Source organism: Heterodontus francisci, chromosome 44 (assembly GCF_036365525.1).
Source record: "Heterodontus francisci isolate sHetFra1 chromosome 44, sHetFra1.hap1, whole genome shotgun sequence".
NCBI classification, from domain to species: domain Eukaryota; kingdom Metazoa; phylum Chordata; class Chondrichthyes; order Heterodontiformes; family Heterodontidae; genus Heterodontus; species Heterodontus francisci.
In genome coordinates this window covers 23,653,874-23,676,324 of record NC_090414.1, presented here as the reverse complement: position 1 = coordinate 23,676,324, position 22,451 = coordinate 23,653,874, and the positions used below count along the sequence as shown (strand labels likewise).

At 55.7% G+C, this 22,451-nt stretch overlaps 1 protein-coding gene across 1 annotated transcript in view; it reads left to right on the top strand.

Annotated features, from left to right (window-relative positions):
* Window positions 1-22,451, top strand: part of LOC137355837 (E3 ubiquitin-protein ligase pellino homolog 1-like) — a 34,140-nt gene that overhangs the window by 4,823 nt on the left and 6,866 nt on the right. Inside the window, exons 2-4 of the mRNA XM_068021412.1 lie at window positions 15,895-16,053; window positions 18,422-18,551; window positions 19,972-20,073. Coding sequence (XP_067877513.1) covers window positions 15,895-16,053; window positions 18,422-18,551; window positions 19,972-20,073 — 391 coding nt within the window. The remainder of the gene's footprint in view (window positions 1-15,894; window positions 16,054-18,421; window positions 18,552-19,971; window positions 20,074-22,451) is intronic.

Here is a 22,451-nt window from a genome sequence, read left to right as displayed (position 1 = left end):
TATCAGTAGAGATACAGTCAGTAACACAGGGCGCTGGGGGGAGAGGGGTTACTGAGTGACAGTGTGAGGGAGCTGGATTAATATCAGTAGAAATACAGTCAGTAACACAGGGCGCTGGGGGAGAGGGGTTACTGAGTGACAGTGTGAGGGAGCTGGATTAACATCAGTAGAGATACAGTCAGTAACACAGTGTGCTGGGGGAGAGGGGTTACTGAGTGACAGTGTGAGAGAGCTGGATTAATATCAGTAGAGATACAGTCAGTAACACAGGGCGCTGGGGGAGAGAGGGGTTACTGAGTGACACTGTGAGGGAGTGACCTATCCGTTTTAAGATTTCCTATTCTGTCCGAGATGAGATCACTATTAGAATATTTATTGTAATACTGGCTGATTTTGCAGCCTAATCCACAGGAATGTAGACTGATGCTGTATTACTCAATTGCAGTTACTGTGCACAGTTCCAATCTCCGTATCCCACTCTTGCAGTTACTGTGCACAGTTCCTGTCTCCATATCCCACACTTGCAGTTACTGTGCACAGTTCCTATCTCCATATCCCACACTTGCAGTTACTGTGCACAGTTCCTGTCTCCATATCCCACACTTGCAGTAACTGTGCACAGTTCCCGTCTCCATATCCCACACTTGCAGTTACTGTGCACAGTTCCTGTCTCCATATCCCACACTTGCAGTTACTGTGCACAGTTCCTGTCTCCATATCCCACACTTGCAGTAACTGTGCACAGTTCCCGTCTCCATATCCCACACTTGCAGTTACTGTGCACAGTTCCTGTCTCCATATCCCACACTTGCAGTAACTGTGCACAGTTCCCGTCTCCATATCCCACACTTGCAATTACTGTGCACAGTTCCCGTCTCCATATCCCACACTTGCAGTTACTGTGCACAGTTCCCGTCTCCATATCCCACACTTGCAGTTACTGTGCACAGTTCCCGTCGCCATATCCCACACTTGCAGTTACTGTGCACAGTTCCTGTTTCCATATCCCACACTTGCAGTTACTGTGCACAGTTCCCGTCTCCATATCCCACACTTGCAGTTACTGTGCACAGTTCCCGTCGCCATATCCCACACTTGCAGTTACTGTGCACAGTTCCTGTTACCATATCCCACACTTGCAGTTACTGTGCACAGTTCCCGTCTCCATATCCCACACTTGCAGTAACTGTGCACAGTTCCCGTCTCCATATCCCACACTTGCAGTTACTGTGCACAGTTCCCGCCTCCATATCCCACACTTGCAGTTACTGTGCACAGTTCCAATCTCCATATCCCCCAGGGTGCTGGGGGGAGAGGGGTTACTGAGTGACAGTGTGAGGGAGCTGGATTAATATCAGTAGAGATACAGTCAGTAACACAGGGCGCTGGGGGAGAGAGGGGTTACTGAGTGACAGTGTGAGGGAGCTGGATTAACATCAGTAGAGATACAGTCAGTAACACAGGGCGCCGGGGGGAGAGGGGTGACTGAGTGACAGTGTGAGGGAGCTGGATTAACATCAGTAGAGATACAGTCAGTAACACAGGGTGCTGGGGGGAGAGGGGTTACTGAGTGACAGTGTGAGGGAGCTGGATTAATATCAGTAGAGATACAGTCAGTAACACAGGGCGCTGGGGGGAGAGGGGTTACTGAGTGACAGTGTGAGGGAGCTGGATTAATATCAGTAGAAATACAGTCAGTAACACAGGGCGCTGGGGGAGAGGGGTTACTGAGTGACAGTGTGAGGGAGCTGGATTAACATCAGTAGAGATACAGTCAGTAACACAGTGTGCTGGGGGAGAGGGGTTACTGAGTGACAGTGTGAGAGAGCTGGATTAATATCAGTAGAGATACAGTCAGTAACACAGGGCGCTGGGGGAGAGAGGGGTTACTGAGTGACACTGTGAGGGAGTGACCTATCCGTTTTAAGATTTCCTATTCTGTCCGAGATGAGATCACTATTAGAATATTTATTGTAATACTGGCTGATTTTGCAGCCTAATCCACAGGAATGTAGACTGATGCTGTATTACTCAATTGCAGTTACTGTGCACAGTTCCAATCTCCGTATCCCACTCTTGCAGTTACTGTGCACAGTTCCAATCTCCGTATCCCACACTTGCAGTTACTGCGCACAGTTCCAATCTCCGTATCCCACACTTGCAGTTACTGTGCACAGTTGCCGTCTCCATATCCCACACTTGCAGTTACTGTGCACAGTTCCCGTCTCCATATCCCACACTTGCAGTTACTGTGCACAGTTGCCATCTCCATATCCCACACTTGCAGTTACTGTGCACAGTTCCCGTCTCCATATCCCACACTTGCAGTTACTGTGCACAGTTGCCATCTCCATATCCCACACTTGCAGTTACTGTGCACAGTTCCCGTCTCCATATCCCACACTTGCAGTTACTGTGCACAGTTCCCGTCTCCATATCCCACACTTGCAGTAACTGTGCACAGTTCCCGTCTCCATATCCCACACTTGCAGTTACTGTGCACAGTTCCTGTCTCCATATCCCACACTTGCAGTTACTGTGCACAGTTCCTGTCTCCATATCCCACACTTGCAGTTACTGTGCACAGTTCCTGTCTCCATATCCCACACTTGCAGTTACTGTGCACAGTTCCCCTCTCCATATCCCACACTTGCAGTTACTGTGCACAGTTCCCCTCTCCATATCCCAACTTGCAGTTACTGTACACAGTTCCCCTCTCCATATCCCACACTTGCAGTTACTGTGCACAGTTCCCGTCGCCATATCCCACACTTGCAGTAACTGTGCACAGTTCCCGTCTCCATATCCCACACTTGCAGTAACTGTGCACAGCTCCTGTCTCCATATCCCACACTTGCAGTTACTGTGCACAGTTCCCGCCTCCATATCCCACTCTTGCAGTTACTGTGCACAGTTCCCATCTCCATATCCCACACTTGCAATTACTGTGCACAGTTCCCGCCTCCATATCCCACACTTGCAGTTGCTGTGCACAGTTCCAGTCTCCATATCCCGCACTTACAGTTACTGTGCACAGTTCCAGCCTCCATATCTCGCACTTGCAGTTACTGTGCACAGTTCCAGTCTCCATAACCCGCACTTGCTGTTACTGTGCACAGTTCCCGCCTCCATATCCCACACTTGCAGTTACTGTGCACAGTTCCCGTCTCCATGTCCCACACTTGCAGTTACTGTGCACTGTTCCCGTCTCCATATCCCACACTTGCAATTACTGTGCACAGTTCCCGCCTCCATATCCCACTCTTGCAATTACTGTGCACAGTTCCCAAGTCCATATCCCACACTTGCAGTTACTGTGCACAGTTCCCATCTCCATATCCCACACTTGCAATTACTGTGCACAGTTCCCGCCTCCATATCCCACACTTGCAGTTGCTATGCACAGTTCCAATCTCCGTATCCCACACTTGCAGTTACTGTGCACAGTTCCGATCTCCATATCCCACACTTGCAGTTACTGTGCACAGTTCCCGTCGCCATATCCCACACTTGCAGTAACTGTGCACAGTTCCCGTCTCCATATCCCACACTTGCAGTAACTGTGCACAGTTCCCGTCTCCATATCCCACACTTGCAGTTACTGTGCACAGTTCCTGTCTCCATATCCCACACTTGCAGTTACTGTGCACAGTTCCTGTCTCCATATCCCACACTTGCAGTTACTGTGCACAGTTCCCCTCTCCATATCCCACACTTGCAGTTACTGTGCACAGTTCCAATCTCCATATCCCACACTTGCAGTTACTGTGCACAGTTCCAATCTCCATATCCCACACTTGCAGTTACTGTGCACAGTTCCCATCTCCATATCCCACACTTGCAGTTACTGTGCACAGTTCCCGCCTCCATATCCCACACTTGCAGTTACTGTGCACAGTTCCCATCTCCATATCCCACACTTGCAATTACTGTGCACAGTTCCCGCCTCCATATCCCACACTTGCAGTTACTGTGCACAGTTCCCATCTCCATCTCCCACACTTGCAATGACTGTGCACAGTTCCCGCCTCCATATCCCACACTTGCAGTTCCTGTGCACAGTTCCCATCTCCATATCCCACACTTGCAATTACTGTGCACAGTTCCCGCTTCCATATCCCACACTTGCAGTTGCTATGCACAGTTACTGTCTCCATATCCCACACTTGCAGTTACTGTGCACAGTTCCTGTCTCCATATCCCACACTTGCAGTTCCTGTGCACAGTTCCCTTCTCCATATCCCACACTTGCAATTACTGTGCACAGTTCCCGCCTCCATATCCCACACTTGCAGTTGCTGTGCACAGTTCGTGTCTCCATATCCCACACTTGCAGTTACTGTGCACAGTTCCTGTCTCCATATCCCACACTTGTAGTTACTGTGTCCAGTTCTCGTCTCCATATCCCACACTTGCAGTTACTGTGCACAGTTCCTGTCTCCATATCCCACACTTGCAGTTACTGTGCACAGTTCCCATCTCCATATCCCACACTTACAGTTACTGTGCACAGTTCCTTTCTCCATATCCCACACTTGCAGTTACTGTGCACAGTTCCCGTCGCCATATCCCACTCTTGCAGTTACTGTGCACAGTTCCTGACTCCAAATCCCACACTTGCAGTTACTGTGCACAGTTCCTTTGTCCATATCCCACACTTGCAGTTACTGTGCACAGTTCCTTTGTCCATATCCCACACTTGCAGTTACTGTGCACAGTTCCTTTCTCCATATCCCACACTTGCAGTTGCTGTGCTCAGTACCCGTCTCCATATCCCACACTTGCAGTTACTGTGCACAGTTACTGTCTCCATATCCCGCACTTGCAGTTGCTGTGCACAGTTACTGTCTCCATATCCCGCACTTGCAGTTACTGTGCACAGTTACTGTCTCCATATCCCGCACTTGCAGTTACTGTGCACAGTTACTGTCTCCATATCCCACACTTGCAGTTACTGTGCTCAGTACCCGTCTCCATATCCCACACTTGCAGTTACTGTGCACAGTTACTGTCTCCATATCCCGCACTTGCAGTTGCTGTGCACAGTTACTGTCTCCATATCCCGCACTTGCAGTTACTGTGCACAGTTACTGTCTCCATATCCCACACTTTCAGTTACTGTGCACAGTACCCGTCTCCATATCCCACACTTGCAGTTACTGTGCACAGTTCCAGTCTCCATATCCCACACTTGCAGTTACTGTGCACAGTTCCCGTCTCCATATCCCACACTTGCAGTTACTGTGCACAGTTCCCGCCTCCAAATCCCACACTTGCAGTTACTGTGCACAGTTCCCGTCTCCCTTTCCCACACTTGCAGTTACTGTGCACAGTTCCCGTCTCCAAATCCCACACTTGCAGTTACTGTGCACAGTTCCAGTCTCCAAATCCCACACTTGCAGTTACTGTGCACAGTTCTGCTTTCCATCTATCACTGTCAGGAAAGATTGAACAGACTGGTGATCTTTTCTCTGCAAAAGACAAGGCTGAGGGGGGTGACCTGATCGAGGGCTTTAAAATGATGAAGGGGGTTCGATAGGGTCGATGTGGAGAAGATGTTTCCAATTGTCGGGGAGACCAGAACTCGGGGGCCATCACTATAAGACAGTCAGTAATAAATCCAATGGGGAATTCAGGAGAAACTCCTTTCCCCAGAGAGTGGGGGGAATGTGGAACTCGCTCCCACAGGGAGTGGTCGTGGTGAATAGTATCGATATATTTACGGGGAAGCTGGATAAACACATGAGGGAGAAAGGAATAGAAGGAGATGGTGATAGGGTGAGATGGAGAGAGGGTGGGAGGAGGCTCGTGTGGAGCTGAAACCCCAGCACAGAGCGGATGGGCCGAATGGCTGGATTCTGTGCTGTATATTCTGTGTCATTCCCCGGGCTGAAGACATGAGAAGCGACGGAGGAATCATGATTCCCCCTTGTGTGATGGAGGGGGAAGTTAAAAATATACCGAGTGGGAGGGAATCATATTAATGAAGCAAGTTAAACTCGGCTGTTGACAGGCTGCAGATGGGGCGGTTTAAAGGAGTAGGTTGTTATGTGACTCAGCCTGGAGGAGGGAAATCACTGCCCGCCCACTGACTTCCTGGACTTTTATTTCACATCACGACGGGCACCCATGCCAACTTCTGCTGGTTCCTCCTCTCCAAGAGGTGCTCAACTGAGCAAGCAGCCACTCCGTCTGCACGAGGCTGGACAGCAATTGTCCTGCAGGACTATGCCACCACGGGGGGCAACACAGCTTTAACCTGCGGTCGCCTCCGTATTGCCCCTTCACACACACACACACACACACCGTCCTGACTTGGAACGATATCGGCCGTTCCTTCACTGTCGCTGGGTCAAAATCCTGGAACTCCCTTCCTAACAGCACTGTGGGTGTACCTACCCAACATGGACTGCAGCGGTTCAAGAAGGCAGCTCACCACCACCTTCTCAAGGGCAGTAAGAACAAATAAGAAAGGCTTATATTTCTATCATACCTTTCACCCCCTCAGGACGTCCCAAAGCCCCTCACAGACAATGAAGTACTTTTCTGAAGTGTGCTCACTGTTGTAATGCAGGAAACGCAGCAGAGAATTTGTGCACAGCAAGATCCCACAAACAGCAATATGTTTTTAGTGATGTTAGTTGAGGGATAAATATTGTCCCCAGGACACCGGGGAGAACTCCCCTGCTCTTCTTCCAATAGTGTCCGTGGGATCTTTTACACCCACCCGAGAGGGCAGACGGGGGCCTCGGTTTAATGTCTCATCTGAAAGACGGCACCTCTGACAGTGCAGCACTCCCTCAGTACTGACCCTCCGACAGTGCGGCACTCCCTCAGTACTGACCCTCCGACAGTGCGGCGCTCCCTCAGTACTGACCCTCCGACAGTGCAGCACTCCCTCAGTACTGACCCTCCGACAGTGCAGCGCTCCCTCAGTACTGACCCTCCGACTGTGCAGCGCTCCCTCAGTACTGACCCTCCGACAGTGCAGCGCTCCCTCAGTACTGACCCTCCGACAGAGCGACGCTCCCTCAGTGCTGACCCTCCGACAGTGCGGCACTCCCTCAGTACTGACCCTCCGACAGTGCGGCGCTCCCTCAGTACTGACCCTCCGACAGTGCGGCGCTCCCTCAGTACTGACCCTCCGACAGTGCGGCGCTCCCTCAGTACTGACCCTCCGACAGTGCGGTGCTCCCTCAGTACTGACCCTCCGACAGTGCGGCGCTCCCTCAGTACTGACCCTCCGACAGTGCGGCGCTCCCTCAGTACTGACCCTCCGACAGTGCGGCGCTCCCTCAGTACCGACCCTCCGACAGTGCGGCGCTCCCTCAGTACTGACCCTCCGACAGTGCGGCGCTCCCTCAGTACTGACCCTCCGACAGTGCGACACTCCCTCAGTACTGACCCTCCGACAGTGCGGCACTCCGTCAGTACTGACCCTCCGACAGTGCGGCACTCCCTCAGTACTGACCCTCCGACAGTGCGGCGCTCCCTCAGTACTGACCCTCCGACAGTGCGGCACTCCCTCAGTACCGACCCTCCGACAGTGCGGCACTCCCTCAGTACTGACCCTCCGACAGTGCGGCACTCCCTCAGTACTGACCCTCCGACAGTGCAGCACTCCCTCAGTACTGACCCTCGAACAGTTAGCTTGGATTTAGTGCTCTGAACTGGAGCCCTAACCGAGGAACAGAGAGAGAGAGAGAGTTATGCACTGAGCCTCTGTTTGAACATGGTGTGAGGGAGAGGCCTACCCTGTAACCTCCTCAGCAGGGAATGCAAGCTGGATCTATCACGTAGATTCCCTCCCACTGATGTACCGTTAACCAGAACAGGATGAATTTTTCAGGACTGTTTTAATGCACAGAGCGATTGATGTATTCTGAGATCCAGCTCCCTCGAAGATATGTGTCTGCATTGTAGCTCATCAGCTTTCCTTCCAATAAACAGATTGCATTCAATGGAGTCCTTTCTCCGTCCTTCTGTCTGTCCATTTATCATCCTGTGCAGACAGCTCACACATAAGCTTCCTCCCCACTGCACCACCACAGCACACACTCACTCACCCCCATACTGTACCTGTCCTGGGGAGTGTTTGATGGGGACAGTGTAGAGGGAGCTTTACTCTGTATCTAACCCCCGTACTGTACCTGTCCTGGGAGTGTTTGATGGGGACAGTGTAGAGGGAGCTTTACTCTGTATCTAACCCCCGTACTGTACCTGTCCTGGGAGTGTTTGATGGGGACAGTGTAGAGGGAGCTTTACTCTGTATCTAACCCCCGTACTGTACCTGTCCTGGGAGTGTTTGATGGGGACAGTGTAGAGGGAGCTTTACTCTGTATCTAACCCCCGTACTGTACCTGTCCTGGGAGTGTTTGATGGGGACAGTGTAGAGGGAGCTTTACTCTGTATCTAACCCCCATACTGTACCTGTCCTGGGAGTGTTTGATGGGGACAGTGTAGAGAGAGTTTTACTCTGTATCTAACCCCGTTTTTTTTTTTTTTCACAAGGTGACCTTTATACCCCAGGCCCCTTTTATATTTTTCACATCGAGGGGGCCTTTATCCCTCAGGCCCCCTTTATGTACATATTTACAGTTTTAAAATAACTTTATTAAAACAGATAAATAAACAAAAAACTCAAATTAAAATGCCATTCTCGGCGTCGACGATGCACTCCAGTCCCTGCGGTGCCCACCGGTCGCGGAAGGCCTCAAGCGTACCGGCTGACACCGCATGCTCCTTTTCCAGGGACACCCGGGCGCGAACGTAACCGCGGAAGAGGGGCAGGCAATCGGGGAGGACGGAACCCCCGACGGCCCGCAACCTGGACCTGTGAATTGCCACCTTGGCCAGGCCCAGGAGCAGACCGACGAGGAGATCCTCCTCCCGGCCCAAGCCCCTCCGCACCGGGTGCCCAAAGATCAGGAGCGTGGGACTGAAGTGCAGCCAGAATTTGAGGAGCAGCCCCTTCAGATACTCAAATAGGGGCTGCAACCTCGCACACTCCGTATAAACGTGGAACATGGACTCGTCCAGGCCGCAGAAAGTACAGCTGGCCTGGGAGTCCGTGAACCTACTTAAAAGCCTATTGCACGGGACTGCTCTGTGCAGCACCCTCCACCCCAGGTCCCCGATGTAAAGGGGGAAGACTCCCGCGTAGAGAGACCTCCATCGTGGTTTCCCCTCGCCGCCAGTTGGCAACGCGGACCGCCAGGGCGTGTCCGGCCGGCTGACGAGGGCGAGGAAGTGGAAAGTGTGCAGGAGCAGCCCGTACAGGAAACCCCTCCGCGCCGATTGGAATGGCACGGAGGGCATTCCCGAGAGGCGGCTCGGGTTGTGCGGGACCGGCTCCCGAGGAGGGTTTCGGGGCCTGGGTCCGATGAGCAGTTCCGGCCCAGCGGGGGTCAGCTCGGCCGGGATCGCTCCGCACTCCCGAGCCCCCTCGCCACCCGCAGTGAGGGGCGTCCCGGGGGTTTCGGCTACTCCTCCGCCCGCCGGACCGTCCCCGGAGTCGGCCGCCCGGACAGCCGAGGCGCTCTCCTCCGCCGGCGGGGGTGCGCCCTGACTGGAGGCGACCATGTTCCAGACTCGGAAAAGATCCCGGTAAAAGACAGGCAACTCCCTCAGAGAGGCGCGGCTAACGGACTCCACCGGGAGCTGCGTGTCGTCTTGAAGGCAGTGACACTGGCGGAAAAAATACGTCGCCAGCGCACACCATCTGGGAGGACGCTCGACGTACAGGTATCTCTGCAGGGTCCGAAGGCGGAGAGTCGCAGCCTGGGTGCGGACGCACACCAGCGACTGACCGCCCTCCTCGATCGGGAGACTCAGGATCGCGGCAGAGACCCAGTGTTTCCTCTTGCCCCAGAAGAAATCGACGAGTTTCTTCTGGATCTTGGTGGCAAATACAGGGGGCGGGGCCAAAGTGACCAACCGGTACCACAGCATGGAGGCCACCAGTTGGTTTATGACCAACGCTCGGCCCCTGTAGGAAAGCACTTGGAGCAGTCCTGTCCAGCGCCCCAGCCGAGCGGTGACTTTCGCCTCCAACTCCTGCCAGTTTGCCGGCCAGGCTTCCTCAGCGGGGCTAAGGTGGACTCCCAGATAGAGGAGGTGCGTGGTGCTCCACGCAAAAGGTGTCATCTCCTCCGGCAGGGAGTCCACCCGCCACTGACCAACCAGGAGTCCGGAACATTTCTCCCAATTGATCCTCGCGGAGGACGCGGCAGAAAAGGTCTGCTGGCAGTCGCGCATCCTCCGCAAGTCAATGGGATCTGTGATTGCGAGGAGCACGTCGTCGGCGTAAGCCGAGAGGACGACCCGCATGGCCGGCTCGCGCAGAGCCAATCCCGTCAACCTCCTGCGAAGCAGGCACAGGAAGGGCTCCACGCAGATGGTATACAATTGGCCGGACATGGGGCACCCCTGACGCACTCCTCTCCCAAATCGAAGGGGCGCCGTCAAGGACCCGTTAACTTTGACTAGACACTCTGCGGCGGCGTATAAAAGTCGGACCCGGGCCACAAAATGCGGCCCGAGTCCGAAAGCGCGCAGAGTCCCGAAAAGGTAATCGTGATCCACCCTGTCGAACGCCTTCTCCTGATCGAGGGAGAGAAAGGCGACCGACTGACCAGTCCTCTGGGAAAGATGGATCAGGTCCCGGACCAGGTGGATGTTGTCCTGGATGGACCAGCCTGGGACCGTGTAGGACTGGTCGGGGTGGATCATGTGGGCCAGCACGGAGCCCAGGCGGGTAGACACAGCCCGGGCAAAGATCTTAAAATCCGTGCTGAGGAGGGAGACTGGACGCCAGTTTTTAAGCAGGCGGAGATCGCCCCTCTTCGGCAGCAGGACGATGACCGCCCTGCGCCACGAGAGGGGCATCTCCCCGGTCGCCAGGCTTTCCCCCAGGACCCGCGCGTAATCGTCCCCCAGGACGTCCCAGAACGCCCTGAGGAACTCCACGGTCAACCCATCCAGCCCTGGGGATTTGCCCCTCGAGAGCTGGTGGAGGGCGCCAGTCAGCTCCGCCAACGTGAGCGGAGCCTCCAATCCTTCGGCGCCCTCCGGGCTGACCTGCGGCAGGTCCTCCCACAAAACTCTGCGCGCATCCTCACTGGACGGATCCGGAGAGAACAACGCACTGTAATACGTCCGGACCAGGAGGCCCATTCCCTCCGGATCCGTGATGGAGGATCCGTCGTCGGCCAGCAGCTCGACGAGCTGCTTACGGACCCCCCGCCATTTTTCCAGCGAGTAGAAGAAGGGTGAGGCGCGGTCCAAATCTTCCAGGATCTGGATCCGCGACCTCACGTACACGCCTCGGGACCCTATGAGCTGCAGGTTCCTCAGCGCGCCCTTCTTCTCTTTGTACGCCTGCCACAGGGCCGGGTCCGCAACGGCATGACCGAGGCGGGATTCCAAGTCGAGCACCTCCCTCTCAAGGCGCCCGATCTCGGCTTCCCGCCTTTTGGTCGACCCCTTCGCGTACTCCTGACAGAAGACGCGGATGTGAGTCTTGCCCACATCCCACCATAGCCTCAAGGAGGGGAAGCCCCCCTGCTTCCTTCTCCAGTCGGCCCAGAATCGACAGAACGAGTCCCGAAATCGCACGTCCTCCAGCAGCCGGTTGTTAAAGTGCCAGTACGCGGACCCCGCCCGCGTGCGGAGCGGAGTGAACTCCGCCCACACCAGGCGGTGGTCCGAGCACGGCACCAGCCGCATGGAGGCCGCCGAAACGCGGGAGACGTACGCCTGCGAAATGTAGAGGCGGTCGATTCGCGACCCCCCTCCTCCAGACCTCCACGTGAAGGCGCTGGAGTCGGGATGGAGATTCCGCCAGACGTCCACCAAGTTAAGGGAGCTGATCAGTCCCCTCAACTTCTCCACCGACGCTTGGCCGCGCTGGGGACCGGAGCGATCCCCCACCTCGAGGGTGCAGTTAAAATCCCCCCCGAGGATGATGCACTCGCCGCTATCGATGGAGCTCAAGAGAGCGGACACTTCTTCAAAGAAGCGCGCTTGCAAAGCGCCGGGCCTGGGCGCGTACACGTTCACAAAGTGGAGCGGCACGCTACCCAGGCGAACGGCGAGGTGGAGCAAGCGGCCCGGCACTAGCTCCTTGACCCCCAAGATCTCCGGCTGAAAAGTCGGGGCCAACAAGATAGCCACCCCACTAGAAATAGGGGTGAGGTGACTCATGTAGACCCCACCCTGCCACTCCAGGAGCCAGGTGGCTTCGTCTCCCGGAACGGTGTGGGTTTCCTGCAGAAAGCTCACCGCGTATCTCCCTTCCCTAAGGACTGAGAGATTGTGAAATCTGCGGTGAGCCCCTCTGCTGCCGTTGATGTTGAGGCTGGCTATGGTTATCTTCATGTCAAAGGTACTTAAAACCCGTCATCAACAGCTCACTGTGAGGAGGGAGTGGAAGTGCACCTGGCCCTCCACTCCCCCAGCAACCCATTGAGGAACACATTAAAACGGCGCCTCTCAACCAGTTTCACGTCCGCGCGCTTGCCCGCTATCTTAAGGGCGGCACGGACGGACTGGATGATCAGCGCCAGATTCGACCAACGGTCGAGGGCCAGCTGAACTTTATTGCGGCAACCCCTGCAAGCCGCGAGGAAATCCCGGAGTTCCGCCGTGGGGATGAGAGGAGATTCGGTGGGAGGCACGAGGGACTCCACCACCTCACCGGCGATGGAATCAAGATCATCCTCCGTGCCCCGCACCGAATCCCCATCCTCCTCCGGGTCGTCACCGCCAGCGGCCAACACATCCACCACACACTGTGGGGCGGACGTCCCGGCCGCGCCAGCTGGTCCCGCCTCCGTCACGATCCCACCCCCAGGATCGATGGCGGAGGAGTCCTCTCTGGGTTCTATTGTGAAACTGGAGCCTGTAGGCACCAGCGGCTCAGGACCCCCCTCCACCTCCGTCCCCAGGGCAATGAGTGGTCCAGGGGAGACAGAAGTTCCCGACTCCGGGAAACCAACCGGAGCCGAGATTGGAGGCGGAGGGAGGAGGCTATCTCCCGCTCCGCCAGCACCCACAGGCCCAGCAGGTGGGGCAGCATTCTCAGTTATAACTGGGTCGGGTGTCTCCTGGTTGGTGTTGGACTCCGGCTGGGAGGCCCGACCCTCTGGGGCCTCGCCCTCCCCTTCATTCAGGACACCCGACCCAGTAGCAGTGGCAGAATGGGCGGCTTCCCCAGGCTCCCCCACCACAAGCAGGGCCCCACTTACTCCTTCAGGAGTGGCCTCATGTACCGGGGCCATCCCCTCCCCTCCATCCTGAGGAATAGGGAGCACCTGCCCGGACTTTGCAGCCTTGGTGGTGGCGGTAGGGGAAACCTGGGGACCCGAAACAGGAGACAGCTCCCCTCCAACAGATGGGCCCTGCGCCTCAGGGCCCCTTGTTACCTCTGTGGAGGGGTGCCTTCTCCTCTTTTTCCCAGTTGTGTGCGGAGGCTCAGAGACCTCCATATCATCAGAGGCCTCCACCTCCACACTCTCCTTTTTTTTATTCACCCTGGGCCTGAGCCCAGCCCTGGGGCAAGTTGACTTCCCGAGATCGGGCCTTGGGCTGAGCTCAGGCTCGGGTAGTGTCACGATATCCAGGGGACGCGCCTCTCGATGTTTATTTCTCCTCCGCGCCTTCCTTCCACTTGGACGGTCACCCCCCTCCCTGCCGGAGGCCGTGAAAACCACAGCCTCCGGTACCGACTGAATGGTATCTGGTGGTGGTGTAGTGGGGGTGGGAGGAGGTGCAGCGTCGCCACCCTGGGCCGCTGAGTTGGAGTTGGCAGCCGGGAGGTTGGGGCAGTTCTTACGAACATGCCCCACCCCCTTACAGACATGGCACCGCACCCCGTCCAAGGTCCAGAAGACGCGGTAGGCCGTCCCCTGGAATTCTACATTGAAGTGGCCCTCTGTCACCTCCTCCCGCGCCAGCCGCATGAATAACTGGCGGCGGAAGGAGTAGACGTGTCGGAGGCTGTTCTCCCGAAGACCGAGCGGGACTGGGGTGAGCCCTGTCTTTACCTCCCCCAGATGGTGCAGGTGGGGAAGGAGGAGCTCACCAGGGATGAAGGGCGGGACATTGGATAAAATGAGCCTTTGCGCAGTGGCCTCCAGGGGATTCACTGGCAGAAAGGTCCCGCCCACGGTGAGCCCCTTGCTCAGAGCCAGGGACACCGCCCGCTCGGTCTTCAGGAAAAACACTGCCTTCCCGTACATTTTAGAGGCTGCAACAATGGCCGAAGGGCCGACAACCTCGGCCATTGCTTTCACGCATGCCTCTATAGTCATGTTCGGGTGGACGTAGCTCTTGACCCCATGCTTCGTTGTTAATAAAGCAAAAGGTGACGGGACAACAGGTGCAGCTGCAGCAGCCGCAGCAGCATATGAACGGGAAGGCCCCGCCACCGGCGAAGAGGGGCTTGCCATGGGGTCTAAGAGCTACGTCCACCCCCAAGAAACAAAACAAATTTACACAATTTTTTTTTAAAAAAGCAAACTTTAAACAAGGTGGAGTGGGAGTAGAGGAGGATGGCGTAGGATGGTAAAGGAAAAGGGGAGGATAGGTGATTGAGGCGACTGAGTGGAGGAAGGGAGAGAAAGGCTGAAAAGGATGTTTGTTTCAACTGCCAGTTGGAGCACCTTTATCACAATTAGTCCAAAATTGTTTGTTGTCTTCCAGTTGGGGGAGGCTTCTTCGCCCGGGACAGCTGGAGCCGCCCGGTACTCTCCTCTTCTGATTTTAACAAGACAGTCTTCACCCAGGCAACTCCAGCTGTCCCGAGCAGGCAGTTGGGGTGGGGAGGGAGCTCCCTGTGTGCAAACACCAATACAAACACAGGGGCCCTTACTGGATTTGGCTGCCCCACCCCTGAGTCTTCAGGCCTCTTCTCCCTCCCCCAAACAGTTTAAACTTAATAGTCTTTCAGGTGCCCTGACACCCACCTCTCCAGAAAAATTGCAGCCTTCCTTGATGGTTTCCCTCCACTCTGTATTCACCTTTCTTCAGTCTCTCTCTCCAGTTGCTGCAGTTTCCAGTCTCCACTCTCCACTCTGCAGTTGCTGCAGCACAGGTGCAGCTGCTCCCCCTGATTGCTGGCAGGAAGTGCTCCAAATTGACCAGCCAATCCCAGTGCTGTATCTGTCCTGGGAGTGTTTGATGGGGACAGTGTAGAGGGAGCTTTACTCTGTATCTAACCCCCGTACTGTACCTGTCCTGGGAGTGTTTGATGAGGGACAGTGTAGAGGGAGCTTTACTCTGTATCTAACCCCCGTACTGTACCTGTCCTGGGAGTGTTTGATGGGGACAGTGTAGAGGGAGCTTTACTCTGTATCTAACCCCCGTACTGTACCTGTCCTGGGAGTGTTTGATGGGGACAGTGTAGAGGGAGCTTTACTCTGTATCTAACCCCCGTACTGTACCTGTCCTGGGAGTGTTTGATGGGGGACAGTGTAGAGGGAGCTTTACTCTGTATCTAACCCCGTACTGTACCTGTCCTGGGAGTGTTTTATAGGGACAGTGTAGAGGGAGCTTTACTCTGTATCTAACCCCGTACTGTACCTGTCCTGGGAGTGTTTGATGGGGACAGTGTAGAGGGAGCTTTACTCTGTATCTAACCCCCGTACTGTACCTGTCCTGGGAGTGTTTTATAGGGACAGTGTAGAGGGAGCTTTACTCTGTATCTAACCCTCGTACTGTACCTGCCCTCGGAGTGTTTGAAGCTGACCTTCTGCTAAAAATCCTGCCACAAAGATCCCTCACCCTGTTGAGTAATAATTCAGTGGGAAGTTATACTCGCAGAGTGGGTGTGCTGTTGATGATACATTGTGCATGTGTTGAACACTGCCTCTTCTCCTGTGTGTTCTTTGCTAGGATGGTGTTGGAGGGAAGAACTGAATTAGTAACACCTGAAGCATTGGATCTACATAGCAGCTGCAGCAGACTCTCGGAACTTCACCCTCTCCCCAACAGCACTGAGCATTCTCTCAGCATTGAGGACTTAGTGAAATATGGAGAGTTCATCGTCTTAGGGTAAAATTCCCGACACGTGCTTTGTCTGCCCCGTCACGTCTTGTCTCCCCCCCTCCACACATCCCCCCCCCCCCCCAACTTCACACATCCCACTTTCTAATTGCCCCCTCTCCCTGTCCCAATTCCTGCCCTGAATCCTGTCCCCTTGTCCTGCACGGCCACGAGGGAATACGAAGGGTTCGGGAACCCCGGGGCGGGGAGACGGGTTTCAGGTGCAGATCAGCCTGATCGAAGTGAAGGGTGAAACAGGCTGGAGGGGCTGAATGGCCTCCTCCTGCCCCTGCACCATTTCCATCGGAACACAAGGAGGCTATTCAGCCCCTCCAGCCTGGACTGCCTTCCCATTCGATTAGCTCTTAACTCCATCTCCCGCAGTCCCCTGGTCTGGCAAAAATCTATCACTCTCCGATTTCAAACGATTTGTTGAGCTCGCACCTACTGCTTTTTGTGGGAGTGAGTTCCACCCTCCGATCATCCTTTGTGTGATGTTTCCGAACTTCTCTCCTGAAAGGGCTGCCTCTGATTTTCAGGAATTATCACCCCCCCCCCCCCCCCACACCCCCCCCCCCGTCTCCTAGACTCCCCCAACCAGCAGGAAAAGTTTCTTTCGATCTACCCTGGCAATTCCTACAAACTCGAATTAAATCACCCCCTTAACCTTCTGTATTCCAGGGAATGTAGGCCTACTTTATGTAATCTCTCCAAATAAACTAACCTCTGGAGCACTGCCAGCATTCTGCTGTCTCTTCCCAAAGACAACATATCCTCACTGAGGATGTAGTGCCCAGAACTGGACACAGTTACCCCAGATGTGTTCTAACCAGGGCTTTGTTATAGCTTTCCTGCTCCCAGTCCCGTTCCTGTCTCTGTCCACCCTTCAGGTGGGAGGCAGTGTATGTCGGCAGGTTATTTGACTGTGGCGGGCTTCACAGTCGAGCCTGATCCCGCCCCTTCAACACCCAGACAGGTCAGGGATCAGCAGCAGGAATCCTTGGCTGTCCTGGGAGGTGGGGGGGGGGGGGGGGTGGTTCTCAGGCCACTTGTAGCACTGACTAACCCAGCATGGGCCAGGGATTGACCCCCCTCTCCATCTCACCCCCCCCCCTCACCTCTCCATCTCTCACCCCCCCCCTCTCCTCTCCATCTCTCACCCCCCCCTCTCCTCTCCATCTCTCACCCCGCCCCTCTCCTCTCCATCTCTCACCCCGCCCCTCTCCTCTCCATCTCTCCCCCCCCCCTCTCCTCTCCATCTCTCCCCCCCCCCTCTCCTCTCCATCTCTCACCCCCCCCCCCTCCTCTCCATCTCTCACCCCCCCCCCTCCTCTCCATCTCTCACCCCCCCCCTCTCCTCTCCATCTCTCACCCCCCCCCTCTCCTCTCCATCTCTCACCCCCCCCCTCTCCTCTCCATCTCTCACCCCCCCCCCTCTCCTCTCCATCTCTCACCCCCCCCCTCTCCTCTCCATCTCTCACCCCCCCCCCCTCTCCTCTCCATCTCTCACCCCCCCCCCCTCTCCTCTCCATCTCTCACCCCACCCTCTCCTCTCCATCTCTCACCCCCCCCTCTCCTCTCCATCTCTCACCCCCCCCTCTCCTCTCCATCTCTCACCCCCCCCCCTCTCCTCTCCATCTCTCACCCCCCCCCTCTCCTCTCCATCTCTCACCCCCCCCCCTCTCCTCTCCATCTCTCACCCCCCCCCCTCTCCTCTCCATCTCTCACCCCCCCCCTCTCCATCTCTCACCCCCCCCCCTCTCCATCTCCATCTCTCACCCCCCCCCCTCTCCTACTCACCTCCCCCCCCTCTCCATCTCACCCCCCCCCCTCCATCTCACCCCCCCCCCTCCATCTCACCCCCCCCTCCATCTCCCCCCCCCCCCTCCATCTCCCCCCCTCCCTCCATCTCCCCCCCTCCATCTCACCTCCCCCCCCTCCATCTCACCTCCCCCCCCTCCATCTCACCTCCCCCCCCTCCATCTCACCCTATCACCATATCCTTCTATTCCTTTCTCCCTCATGTGTTTATCCAGCTTCCCCTTAAATATATCGATACTATCCACCTCACCCACTCCCTGTGGTAGTGAGTTCCACATTTTCCCCACTCTCTGGGGAAAGGAGATTCTCCTGAATTCCCCATTGGATTTATTAGTGACTGTCTTATATTGATGTTCCCCTAGTTCTGGTCTCCCTCACAAGTGGAAACATCTTCTCTACGTTGACCCTATCGAACCCCCTTCATCATTTTAAAGCCCTCAATCAGGTCACCCCCCCTCAGCTTGCTGATGATATACAATGTTGGGCTGTAGATTTGATTTGAGTGTTTTTCACAGTGCCTCACTCCTGAATAATTCATCCAATTCTCTTCCTGAAGTTACAATGGATCACTGGCCAATGGCGAGAAAGGGCGATGGAGGAGTCGATTGGCTTTGTACAAGAGATCGAGAGCCAATGGAGTCAAACCGGATGTGATCCACATTACATCAACTCCTCTGGACTCAAAGGTAACCAGCTTTGGTTCGAAAAATTCCCGTCTCTCCAGCTCCTTTCACCCCCTCAGGACATTCCAAAGCCCCTCACAGACAATGAAGGAGTTTTCTGAAGTGTCGTCACTGTTGTAATGTAGGAAACGTGTACAGCAAGATCCCACAAACAGGAGGTGCGGCAAGAATATTGTCCAAACACTAGAACTTCCCTGCACTCCTTCCAGTACTGTCCATGGGATCCTTAATGTGCACCGGAGAGGGTAGACGGGGCCTTGTCTCGTCGGAAAAACGGCACCTCCAACAGTGCGGCACTCCCTCAGTACTGACCCTCCAACAGTGCGGCACTCCCTCAGTACTGACCCTCCGACAGTGCGGCACTCCCTCATTACTGACTCTCCGTCAGTGCTGCACTCCCTCAGTACTGACCCTCCGACAGTGCGGCGCTCCCTCATTACTGACTCTCCGTCAGTGCTGCACTCCCTCAGTACTGACCCTCCAACAGTGCGGCGCTCCCTCAGTACTGACCCTCCGACAGTGCGGCGCTCCCTCAGTACTGACCCTCCGACAGTGCGGCGCTCCCTCGGTACTGACCCTCCGACAGTGCGGCGCTCCCTCAGTACTGACCCTCCGACAGTGCGGCGCTCCCTCGGTACTGACCCTCCGACAGTGCGGCGCTCCCTCGGTACTGACCCTCCGACAGTGCGGCCCTCCCTCAGTACTGACCCTCTGACAGTGCAGCACTCCCTCAGTACTGACCCTCCGACAGCGTGGCTCTCCCTCAGTACTGACCCTCCGACAGTGCAGCACTCCCTCGGTACTGACCCTCCGACAGTGCGGCGCTCCCTCGGTACTGACCCTCCGACAGTGCGGCGCTCCCTCAGTACTGACCCTCCGACAGTGCGGCGCTCCCTCAGTACTGACCCTCCGACAGTGCGGCACTCCCTCGGTACTGACCCTCCGACAGCACGACGTGTATTTATAAATGTATGTGCCTGCATGTATATGGGGATGTTTATGTGCGTATACGTTCCGATGTGTCTCCCGGCTATGGGGTTGTGTATATGTGTGTCTCCCGGTTATGGGGTTGTGTATGTGTGTGTGTACCAATGCGTCTGAAGGCTATGGGGATGTGTATATGTGTGTCTCCCGGTTATGGGGATGTGTATATGTGTGTGTACCAATGTGTCTGAAGGCTATGGGGATGTGTATATGTGTGTCTCCCGGCTATGGGGATGTGTATATGTGTATGTACCAATGTGTCTGAAGGCTATGGGGATGTGTATATGTGTGTCTCCCGGTTATGGGGATGTGTATATGTGTGTGTACCAATGTGTCTGGCAGGCTATGGGATGTGTATATGTGTGTCTCCCGGTTATGGGGATGTGTATATGTGTGTGTACCAATGTGTCTGCAGGCTAACACTGTACTCTGATTACAGGCACTGAGTAACTTGGGCCAGCACAGTGTGTCCTACACCCTGTCCCGGAGTCAGTCGGTCATTGTGGAGTACAGTCACGACAGCAACACAGACATGTTCCAGGTAACAGACGCTGGTCCACAGGCAGTTAGTAAGGGAGCGGGGGAGAGGGCGGAGTGCTGAGACAGGAGGACGGCAGAATTCTGGAAAAGGTTGTGCGGAGTCAATACCTGACGCCAATGGAAGGTCTGACCTACATCGAGGATGCATACGGGTGAGCTGACTGTTGCCTATCTGTCCTGTTTCCTGGTTATAGATTGGTAGATCGACAGAGACACTGATCGACTTGTGGTAACCGACACAGCTCCAAGCACCCAGAGCAACAGTGAGTCGCCGTCCACGCAGAGCACCATCTCCAGGTTCGCCTGTCGCATCACCTGCGAGCGCAGCCCGCCCTACACCGCGCGTATATACGCAGCCGGATTCGACTCATCCAAGAACATCTTCCTCGGTGTAAGTGGGAGTCATCCCTCAGAGGTCTTGCATCTCAATAACTTCATTTCTCCAGCTCCTTTCACCCCCCTCAGGTCATCCCAAAGCCCCTCAGAGTCAATGAAGTACTTTCTGAAGTGTAGTCACTGTTGTAATGTAGAAAACGCAGCAGCCAATTCGTGCCCAGCAAGATCCACAAACAGCAATGTGATAATGACCCGGATCATCTGTTTTCACTGATGTTGGTTGAGGGATAAATATTGTCCCCAGGACACCGGGGAGAACTCCCTGCTCTTCTTCCAATAGTGGCCGTGGGATCTTTTACACCCACCCGAGAGGGCAGACGGGGCCTCGGTTTAATGTCTCATCTGAAAGACGGCACCTCCGACAGTGCGGCGCTCCCTCAGTGCTGACCCTCCGACAGTGCGGCGCTCCCTCAGTGCTGACCCTCCGACAGTGCGGCGCTCCCTCAGTGCTGACCCTCCGACAGTGCGGCGCTCCCTCAGTACTGACCCTCCGACAGTGCGGCGCTCCCTCAGTACTGACCCTCCGACAGTGCGGCGCTCCCTCAGTACTGACCCTCCGACAGTGCGGCGCTCCCTCAGTACTGACCCTCCGACAGTGCGGCGCTCCCTCAGTACTGACCCTCCGACAGTGCGGCGCTCCCTCAGTACTGACCCTCCGACAGTGCGGCCCTCCCTCAGTACTGACCCTCCGACAGTGCGGCCCTCCCTCAGTACTGACCCTCCGACAGTGCGGCCCTCCCTCAGTACTGACCCTCCGACAGTGCGGCCCTCCCTCAGTACTGACCCTCCGACAGTGCGGCCCTCCCTCAGTACTGACCCTCCGACAGTGTGGCCCTCCCTCAGTACTGACCCTCCGACAGTGCGGCCCTCCCTCAGTACTGACCCTCCGACAGTGCGGCCCTCCCTCAGTACTGACCCTCCGACAGTGCGGCGCTCCCTCAGTACTGACCCTCCGACAGTGCGGCGCTCCCTCAGTACTGACCCTCCGACAGTGCGGCGCTCCCTCAGTACTGACCCTCCGACAGTGCGGCGCTCCCTCAGTACTGACCCTCCGACAGTGCGGCGCTCCCTCAGTACTGACCCCTCCGACAGTGCGGCGCTCCCTCAGTACTGACCCTCCGACAGTGCGGCGCTCCCTCAGTACTGACCCTCCGACAGTGCGGCGCTCCCTCAGTACTGACCCTCCGACAGTGCGGCGCTCCCTCAGTACTGACCCTCCGACAGTGCGGCGCTCCCTCAGTACTGACCCTCCGACAGCGCGGCGCTCCCTCGGTACTGACCCTACGACAGGGTCTCGAACCCACATCCTTTGGACTCAGAGGCGAGAGAGTGAGAGCGCTGTGCTGGGGATGGGTTTAATCTTCTCGGCTCAAGGTTATCTGTGCTGTAACCTTGGCAGACTGGGGTATTGTACAGATGAGAATGGGAACACAGCTCGCAGAATTCATATACTCTGTATGCTTCATTAGAGATATTTCTTGCATTCCTCCCCTTCTGTGTCTGACCCCCCCCCTCCCCGTTTACCCCAGTCTGTGTTCTGACCGTTCTCCCCATTTACCCAATCTGTGTTCTGACCGTTCTCCCCATTTACCCCAATCTGTGTTCTGACCGTTCTCCCCATTTACCCCAATCTGTGTTCTGACCGTTCTCCCCATTTACCCCAGTCTGTGTTCTGACCTCTCTCCCCATTCTACCCCAATCTGTGTTCTGACCTCTCTCCCCATTTACCCCAATCTGTGTTCTGACCGTCTCTCCCATTTACCCCAGTCTGTGTTCTGACCTCTCTCCCATTTACCCCAATCTGTGTTCTGACCTCTCTCCCAGTTTACCCCAGTCTGTGTTCTGACCTCTCTCCCAGTTTACCCCAGTCTGTGTTCTGACCTCTCTCCCAGTTTACCCCAGTCTGTGTTCTGACCTCTCTCTCCCATTTACCCCAATCTGTGTTCTGACCTCTCCCCCCGTTCACCCACGCTCTGTGTTCTA